The 10,052-nt window shown below is 31.9% G+C and overlaps 2 protein-coding genes across 2 annotated transcripts; one reads left to right on the top strand and one right to left on the bottom strand.

Moving 5' to 3' along the window:
* Positions 1-342: 342 nt before the first annotated feature.
* LOC8288278 (3'-N-debenzoyl-2'-deoxytaxol N-benzoyltransferase) lies at positions 343-3,409 on the top strand. The gene is made up of 2 exons (XM_048379769.1): positions 343-347; positions 2,881-3,409. Exons 1-2 carry the CDS (start codon positions 343-345, stop codon positions 3,407-3,409), a joined length of 534 nt encoding a protein of 177 aa, XP_048235726.1.
* A 255-nt stretch (positions 3,410-3,664) lies between these two features.
* On the bottom strand, positions 3,665-9,307 carry LOC8288279 (B-box zinc finger protein 22). Its single transcript, XM_002524497.4, has 3 exons — positions 8,726-9,307; positions 6,171-6,596; positions 3,665-4,216 (listed from the first exon to the last, which is right to left on the bottom strand). Exons 1-3 carry the CDS (start codon positions 8,906-8,908, stop codon positions 3,953-3,955), a joined length of 873 nt encoding a protein of 290 aa, XP_002524543.2. The 5' UTR covers positions 8,909-9,307; the 3' UTR covers positions 3,665-3,952.
* Between the last annotated feature and the right edge of the window lie 745 nt (positions 9,308-10,052).

Raw genomic sequence — 10,052 nt, 5'->3', positions numbered from 1 at the left:
TGTTTAGTTAGGGTTTGAACTTAGTTAAGGTTGAGATCATAATGAATGAGCTTTCTCACATCAAGTAGTTCATTAGGTTTAAAGGCTGGAATCCAAAGAGAATAACATGTAATTGGGCTAGAATAGGCGGGCTTTATATATAATTGGTTAGTAAGTTAGATTAATAACCTAAATATGGCTGGGCTTGAATAAAATAAGCTAGATTTAGGTGTATTATGTGATGTTTTGGCATACCTGTGTATAAAAATCTTGTATTTATAGGAAATATTTTGTTAAAGAATAAATTTAAAGACTAATATATACAAATAAGAAAGTTGACTTCCGGATCTATCTCTGAACTCGATGGCGTAAGCTTTCTTATCGAATTTGAGAAACGCCACTCATTAGTAAAAGTGTCCCGGTGACTACTCGGATGGCAACTCCCATCTCCACAACAATCTTAGTGATTAGTTAACATGTCGCTGATTAAGCTGAAAAGCCTTACAGTATGGTAGTTGCTAGAAATACCTGGCTGCACGCCCGAAACCACCACCCATAGTAAGAGTGAAAATTCAAAAGTATATAGCCAATAAAACCAGTAACTTTGTCTTCTCTCACTCTTTTTTTGTTTTAACATCTCACATTAAAAAAAATTAGAAAATAGAAAAAGCTATAATGTAAATTCAAAATAGTGTTAATATTGAAATTTTATTTAGTTATTTCTTTTTATTATCAATTAAGTTGGTTGACTTTTATAAGAAAATTATTTATAATTATTAATTTTATTTATTATTTAAAGTATAATTTTATTTTTAATTTTGAATACTTTTTTTATAAATATAATATACAATAATTTCACATTTTTCTTAAATAAAAAATTTAAATAGAAATTAAATTAAATCACAAAATTCTTAACTTTAATTATTTTATTTGATTACTTTCTAATATTTTTATTTTTTAATGTTATATATAAATACAAGCTAGCTATTTTATTTAGTGATTAAAAATTTAAGAGATTAAAAATTTAGAGATGATATTACAAAATATAATTTTTAGAATTTTAATTAAAAATAAAATATATTAAAAAATTTATATCAAAATTAGTTATATGTGATAATTAAATGTCACAAAAATTATAATTTTTATTATAACAAACAATCATATTTAGGGTCATTTTGGATTTTGAATCGAGTTGTGCTAGTTATAAATTTAGGTATTATCGGATCTCATATCTTGTTAGTCTCGGGTTTGGATCATTCCGGGTTCAAATTATTTTTGATATTTTTACTGTTTCGAGCTCGGGTCACTTGAATTTCATATCACTTCAGGCTCGGATTGCTTCAGGTCTAAATCATTTTGGGTTCGGGTAAGTTTCAATTTTGAATTTCAAATTCGAATTTTTAATTTTGTATTTAAATTCAAGTTCAGAAGGTCGGATTTTAATCAAGTTGGATAAGCTTTTCGGATTCGGATAAGACTTTGCATCTGTACCATAGAACATCATATCCCCACCTTAAATTAAAAAAGTTAAGGCGAATACATATTTAAATATATAAATTTTTAACTCTTTAACAATTTAACATTTCACTTTTAAGTTAATTAAATAAATATAAAAATATTATTTTGTAATCTCTTTTTAACGCTTTTAATTTCTTAATTTACTATAATAAACACTTGAATTTCTTTCATAATATATCAATACTTGCACACAATTCATATAATATTTATATTAAATTATGAGATCTAAATTTTTTTGATTTATATTACTATATTTGACATATAAAATTTTTATTTTTACAAGCATACTTATTTTTGGCACATGAATTTTTAATTTGTTGATTAATAAATTGTAATTCTAATTAGACAACAATTATAATAATAAAAACTAGTATTTTAATTATATTTTTAATATTATATTAACTAATAAATTAGTTCTAATTATTTTTTAATATTTTATTAACTAATACATTTATTTTCAAATTATATAATAATTTCTAATCTTAAAAAATAATTATATTTATAGTATTAATTTATATAATATTAAGAATTAATTAATAAATACTTTTGAAATAATTTTTATATTATTGTACTCGTAAAATTTTAAAAAATATTTAATTTATCATATTACTTTTAAAATATTATAAATAATCATAAAATATTAAAAATTTATTAAATATTGTCTATAAATTCAACTTACGTAATTATTTCGAATTCTGCCATATAATACATAAATAAATGACTAATTTTATTTAAAGCTATATGTCAACAAAGTATTTTTATATCATAAAAAAATTAAGGTGTATTAAATTATAAAAAAAATTAAAATATTAGAAGTAACCAAATAAGAAGTGGAAAAATTATGTTAAGTAATGGGGTTACCTTTTTCTTTTTCCAACAAATTTTCATCATAAATAATTGGGTTAATTACAAAAAAATTCTCTACCTTTGGCGTTTTTCTCAATTTAATAACGTGTTTTTAATTGTAACAATGTCATGCGCGACCTTATCAATTTTGTCAAATCGATACATAAATAAAATTTCCGGTGAAGTTTATTCCACGTGGTTGCCGGCGCTCTGGTAACTTAAACACGTAGAAACGGTGCGTTTTAAAGTAAAAGCAGAAATGCTATTTTTTGTCCTATAGAAACGGTGCATTTTTATGGTCTTAATTAGAAACAAAAAAAGGCAACTGCTATAATTTTAATATTCCAATAGACATACCCATTTGAGAATAATCCTCCCTACATGAAGGGCATGCCATAATTTTTGGGAGGAGTTGCAGCATAATTAGTGATGATGCTGTTTCACTAATGTAAGCACTAGATATATGAAAGCTAAAATAGAAAAGATCTTTGTATCTGTAAATTGATGTCTAACTGCAAAATTTCATTGAAATAATAGGGTTAAAGCCGCAGGAGTTCCTGGTGATGAGATAGTGAAGTTCACATATGCAATGAACATAAGGAGACTGGTAAAGCCACTGTTGCCGCTTGGCTACTGGGGAAATGGTTGTGTTCCAATGTACGCACAGCTTCTTGCCAAAGAGCTACTAGAGCAACCCATTTGGAAAACAGCTGAGGTGATTAAGAAGAGTAAAATCAATGCCATCGATGATTATGTGCATTCTTTTATCGACTTCCAAGCAGTACATTATGCGGATGGCATTACAGCAGGAAATAGAGTGAGTGGATTCACAGATTGGAGACACTTGAGCCATTCAATTGTGGATTTTGGGTGGGAAGGTCCAGTTACTGTCTTGCCTCTTTCAAGACATTTAGTTGGAAGTGTGGAGCCTTGCTTTTTCTTGCCTTACTCATCGGCAAATGCAGGCAAGAAAGATGGGTTCAAGGTGCTAGTCACTTTGCAAGAATCTGCTGTGCCTGCTTTCAAGAAAGAGAAGGAGAAGTTTAGCAACCAAGACTTTGAATAGACGTGCAAATAGCCTTTTTTTGTTCCTATTTAAGACTATAAAAACGCACCGTTTTTATAAGGCAAAACACAGCATTTCTATTTTTGCTTTAAAACGCACCGTTTCTACGTGTTTAAGTTACTAGAGCACTAGCAGCCACGTGGAATAAATTTCACCGAAAATTTCATTTATATATCGATTTAACAAAATTGATAAGATCGAGCATGACATTGTTACAATTAAAAACACGTAATTAAATTGAGTAAAACGCCAAAATTCGAGAATTTTTTTGTAATTAAGCCTAAATAATTCAAGCTTTTCTCAAGTGAATTATTCACCGAAGAAACTACAACTTTTACTACATCTAGTAAAAGGCTCTAAGAGTAACCACCCTATTATCTTACAACCCCTAAATAGTAATAGCATAACACCAACTCCCATTCAGATCCGTGATCACTGTAGAAACACATTGCATATACCTGCTTTAACAACAATAGGCTTTACATCAGAAGATGGGTTTTAAACAAATATCCAAATTTAAAAGGATCCAGCATGCAGAGAATCTTAAAGCCGACGTCGTTTTGCGTGATAATGATGATGATTTTGCAGAGTTGAGCAACATATATCAGGAACAAAGTCTGCACCATCTGATTGATTATGAATACGTTTCGGCCAATACAGTCCTGACGAAGTCGGTGGCGAGGGGATCTGTGGCACTGCCCAGGAGCTGTCTGGCACCTGACCCAGGCACTCGTCACCGTCTACCTCTTCATCGGCAGATCTTAAGAACGCAGAGCTTTCAGAATCACTGCGCTTCCCACTATCAGCCTGAGATATGGTTAAAGAAAAACAGAAGTTACACAAGGTAGTATTCATAAGCATTGGAAGAAGTTAACACAACATCTAGGTTATTGACAAGTAAATTACTGGGAGTGCATTTAAAAACAAGATGGAAATCATAACCGATATCATTACAAATAATAATTGTCAGTTTAACATTTGCAAATTCTGAAAAAAGAAAAAAAAGAATTGTACAAAAAGCGCATGTGTTTAAAGCAGCCACTTCAAGCTATACATCTGCCAGTTGCTTCTAGCAGTGATTGCAAATGCAATCCAGACAAATGGATAGTTCAGCCTTACAACAAAAGCTACAGAACAGGTATAGCAGTTTGCCAGCTCATGAGAAAGACATTTGAGGCATATAAGCTGTGAGAAGAATTTAAATCCAAACTTGATAATTATAGACTTAAAATTTGCAAACTCTGAAGTGTAAAGAATCACAAAGTAGCCCACTTCGAACCTACATGCTTGCCAGCTGCTTCTACAGAAAAATAAATGTGATCCAGGCAAAGAGACAATTCAGCCTAATAGTACAAGCTACAGGACAGGTCTTAACAGTTTGCCTGTTCATGAGAAAGAAATTCTAATTTGAGAATTACAGATTTTACATTTGAAAAATTCTGTAAACAAGTGTAGAGAGAAAAAGCAATCAAACTAGCTAACTTCAAACCAACAAGCTCGCCAGCTGCTTCTTATTTGGAAAAGAAAATAACAAAATGCAATCCAGGAAAATGAACAGTTCACCCTAACACCAGAACCTACTGGACAAGTACAACAGCTTGCAAGTTCATGAAAAGGACATCCACGAGTTAACAACCTCTTCATATGTACTGTCATAAGCATGCAAATCCTAAAACGAAAACCATAGACTTAAAAGTACTTAATGAATTGCTGCATAATTTCAGTTGCCAGTGCTGCATTTGTTCCATGAAAAACAAGATTCACCAGTGGAAAGAAACCCACTACTATAGCCCAAATATTTTTTTGATTTTATACAACAGTAATTTGCTTATCCATCAGCCACCACAAAGTGGACCCCTATAATTATAGCTAAGAGTAGTGCAGACCTCAACATATATATTACAGGCTCACCATCTAGTTAGCCTCTTCATATGTACTGTCATAAGCATGCAAATCCTAAAACGAAAACCATAGACTTAAAAGTACTTAATGAATTGCTGCATAATTTCAGTTGCCAGTGCTGCATTTGTTCCATGAAAAACAAGATTCACCAGTGGAAAGAAACCCACTACTATAGCCCAAATATTTTTTTGATTTTATACAACAGTAACTTGCTTATCCATCAGCCACCACAAAGTGGACCCCTATAATTATAGCTAAGAGTAGTGCAGACCTCAACATATATATTACAGGCTCACCATCTAGTTAGCCTCTTCATATGTACTGTCATAAGCATGCAAATCCTAAAATGAAAACCATAGACTTAAAAGTACTTAATGAATTGCTGCATAATTTCAGTTGCCAGTGCTGCATTTGTTCCATGAAAAACAAGATTCACCAGTGGAAAGAAACCCACTACTATAGCCCAAATATTTTTTTGATTTTATACAACAGTAACTTGCTTATCCATCAGCCACCACAAAGTGGACCCCTATAATTATAGCTAAGAGTAGTGCAGACCTCAACATATATATTACAGGCTCACCATCTAGTTAGCCTCCTCATCTATTAATATTTATTTGTAACTGCTGGAATGGCACATGATCATGTGGGGGGACAGAGACTTGTATGCCACTACTAGTTATTGAACATATGCATGTAGGGCAAACTAATTTGTAATTGTCTTGAGAAAGAACAAATTATAATTCGACATACATATAACATGACTAGAATAAGGAACATAAGATGCCAAACAGATGCCAGCTTTAATAGAGGTGCTCATGAAGTTAAACATGACAATAGTGCAAATAAAAAGGTATACCTTCGATGATCCATTATCCATATTGCCATAATTTTGATTAAAATCACTTAGTCCAAGAAATTCATCTATCTGCCATGGTGGCATGCCTCCAGCTGCTCCCCCAAAATAAGAAACCTTTGCTTGTTCAACCTCCCCAGCGCCACTGACCTGAGCAGGCAAAGCATAATTGTGCGGGCTAGCCACTGGCATTGGCTTTCCTCTTCTAGAAACAGAATGGGATATCATCTCGGAAGTTTTTTCACTAGAAGGTGACTTTCCTGAAGAAGAGGATGCGCCAAGGTCAGTAGGTTCTAGACCTACTTTTACTCCAGTGAGTAAAAATCTCTGATGACCAGACACATAGGCATTTGCTGTGTGAATAGCAACATCACATTTTCTGCAGAGTAAAGCTCGATCTTCTAGACAAAAGAAAAATCCTGCTGTCTCCTGTGTTAAGTGAATGATATAATCAGCGATAGTTTATCAACAAAGAGAAAGTCCTCTATAGAACAAAGCAATAAGTACAAAAGATTATGAGTAAACCAGCACGAATAAACAATGGAATATTGTTTTGTTTTCATGGGCATGCCAAAACAATTAACAGTACCGGTGAAGATATAACCACAAAACAAGCTGATAATTTCTACAATTTCTGTTCAGCTATATTTTGTTAAGCAATTAATTCAAGAAAAATAGCAAACAACACCCACCATCTTTCTAACTGCCATATAATATCTGCTCTTTTTTAATATAATAAAAGCGTTTCACAAGGACTTTGTATCTGAGTTTGTGACCGAAATCATCTTGACAGCAATGCATATCATACTATCATATTTATCATAACATCAAGAATTAAATCACATTTTTGTGTTTAGTGGAAAAATTAAAAATAAGAAATTAGAGAACAACTGCCACCACCACAACCCCCCACCTTACCGAAACCAACCCCTCAACCCCCAGTCCTCCTCTTTTATGTTTCAGTTAACTCAACTTCACCCAGTACACTAAAAGCAGAAGGAACAAAGAAGTCTCCATCCATGAACATAGTAATAATCAGAACTATGGGTTCTATGGGTGAGCATTACTTGGTTTAGACTGAATTATTGAACCGAAGTGATGAAAACTGGGTTTGGTTTGGCTTTATCCTTTGAAAACTGAAATAACTGAAATGCATATTATAATTAGTTATCACATATTTTAATAAATTAGTTATGTAGCTCGATCTTTTCAAATTGTTTTATTCACAATCACTGTTTATTTTGGATCAGAGAGTAGAAGTTGAAAATACGCCTGAAACTAAAACGACTGGACCAAATTATATAACGTCAGTTTGGTTAATTCGATTTGCATGAGAATTAGTTTCAATTTGGTTACTCAGGTAATATAGTTTAGCATCAGACAGAACCACCCAAGTGACCAAATGCTCACCCCTACTTGTGTGTAGGTGGAAGAACAGCACGCATGCTGGATACTCCTTTTCATAGAAAAATCATGTCATAGTAATTTAATAAATAGACATGAAGCATCCATGGACAAGTACCAAATACACTTTTACCATGAGTGAAATTTAGCTTCTTATATGGTAGCAGTTAGCATTCAGACTTCGAAATTTTGGTTCGACATCAATTCAAACCATGTCATCTTGCAGTTATGACCCAAGAATATGTTTTTTCTTCTAATCCTAGAAGTTGGAAAACAAGCAATAGTAACACTCTAGTATGGTAGCAAAAACAATAATGAATGCTTATCAAAGCAAGCATGCATATAATTTAACCTCTTCCTCTGATGCTCTTATTTTTTTTTAATATCCACGCCAGTTTTGCGGTTTCAATAATGTGCGATTCTGGATCTACAGAGGAATATTCATTTAGAACTAAATGAAAATTATCATAATTTTTGAAATTCTCTGTTCTGTTGTATATTTCAAGTATTCAATTTGTGTGTCTGCACATATTCAATAATAACACAAATCATTTTGGTTAGATTAAATTCAAATCAATTAATATGCTAAGATCAGCTCCTGGCGTGGATACGGAATGCAATTTTCTTGCGTTCTTGGGTTTTGATTGATATTTAGGATTCAACTTTCAGTCATTCTCTTATCTAAGATTCTTATAACCCGTTTTATCCTCAAAGATAAAGAGTTTTATTGCCCTACTAAAATCTTGGACTTGCTGCTCTTCATTGTATTAAATGGTTGAATCAAGGAACTTACAGACATAAATATCATATTGTTTTTAATGGATAATTCTCTTTCTCATGTACTAATTAAGCCAGAATGTTAAAATTTTCATATAAATATCAAATTCAAACACAAAAGGATTAGTTAAATGCTCAAACTACAGTCAGACTAGCTGACGAATTGCACACGAAGCAGAAAAATACACACACAATTCTTGTACAGCTGCCTTTCGCATTGCATTTTCCAAACACTTTTAAGAAAAAATAGGTACAATTTAATAAAGAAAAATTCCAAATCTATCGTTTTTAATACCCAGCATCAACCCTGTACAAAAATACTTCATAGAGAAAGAGTGAACAAATTTATTTAAAGAAAATAATAATAATAATAATACCTGACAAATATCGCAATTAGGAATATGAGAAGAAGAGGTAGAGAGAGGGACTCTCTGATGCTTGCTTGCTAGCTTATTTGCTGCATGGACCTTCTCATCACACCCCCAACACAAAGCTGCCTCATCAGCACAGCATAGCACGTTCGCCTCCGCTGCTTCACAGACATTACACTGTATCTTCATCTCTCTCTCTCTCTCAAATTCAACAACGAATATTGTAGAACACGGAAACAATGCAGCTTCTCTTCTCAAGATATAATCTGCTCTCTTATATAATCCCCTGCTAAAACCTCTCTTCGTTTAGAACCCAAAACCATAGGTTTTGGATATTTGCATTTTGAATAGAAACCCAGAAGACAGGAACCCAGATCTTTCGGAGAAAAGTAGAGGATCAAATGGAGCCACCAGAGCCGTGGGCACAGGGGTTTAAGGCTAATAAATAAAATAAAAGGAAAAGTCTTGTTAGATTTTTCTTTTAACATTTGCGGCCATGAATTGTTTGTTGTACGCGTGGCAGATTCTGGTTTCCTGTCTTGACCAAGGAGACCAACCTCGCTGTCCTCCGGCTGTAATATTAGCCTACAAATTAAACCAGTAGACACACAGATACTACTCTCTGGTTTTGGCTTTTGCGACCACATACAGTTTTATACGTCACCAACAAGATATATGTTTTTTACAATTTAAATTATATATTTTGTTTTGTAATTTAAAGAATTAGTCCTTTTAGTTATTTTGTTTGTTTGTTTGATGATGTATGAGAGAAAAAGAAAAAAAGTGGATAACCAAAAGAAAAGTATTAATTATATAAGATATTTTTCAATATATTCTTATTCTTCCCAACAGGGAATACAGATATAAAATATCTTATATTATTATAATAATAGTGATAACAACTTTAGTTATATAAAATTTAAATATTGTATAATTTAAGTTTTATTATATTTATTAAAAGTGCGGAATAGACATTTAAGAGGGGAGTGAATTTAATTTTTCAAAATTTTATAGTTGATGACTAATTTCTTGATTAGTCTTTCTGTAAATTAATTCAGAAGAATTCAATTAAATGTTTGGCACAAATTGCACAGATATCTAACTATGTTGAAAAATACTCTGTCAAATACCTACATCAGTAAGATAGTTGTTGCAATAGATACTTCAACTCCTATGAATTAGAGCATTACTCTTGAACTCTTGTCTAGTTGGATTATATAAGTTTTAAAAATAGTTAGACATCTATTTTATATGTATTTATGTGATTTGCTTAGTAGACGTCTAATGAATAAGGATGTGTATATCATATGTCTTTTTGAATACACAAGTTAAA

The sequence above is a fragment of the Ricinus communis genome, chromosome 9, assembly GCF_019578655.1.
Source record: "Ricinus communis isolate WT05 ecotype wild-type chromosome 9, ASM1957865v1, whole genome shotgun sequence".
Lineage (NCBI taxonomy): Eukaryota > Viridiplantae > Streptophyta > Magnoliopsida > Malpighiales > Euphorbiaceae > Ricinus > Ricinus communis.
The sequence above is the reverse complement of the archived record's forward strand: the minus strand, read 5'-3'. Positions and strand labels throughout refer to the sequence as shown.

Excerpts from the sequence above, each read along its gene's own strand:
- LOC8288279 (XM_002524497.4), bottom strand. The coding sequence starts at position 8,908 with ATGAAGATACAGTGTAATGTCTGTGAAGCAGCGGAGGCGAACGTGCTA. Across the intron at positions 6,597-8,725 it reads CTAATTGCGATATTTGTCAG|GAGACAGCAGGATTTTTCTT; the intron begins GTATTATTATTA and ends CACTTAACACAG. Across the intron at positions 4,217-6,170 it reads TGGATAATGGATCATCGAAG|GCTGATAGTGGGAAGCGCAG; the intron begins GTATACCTTTTT and ends ACCATATCTCAG.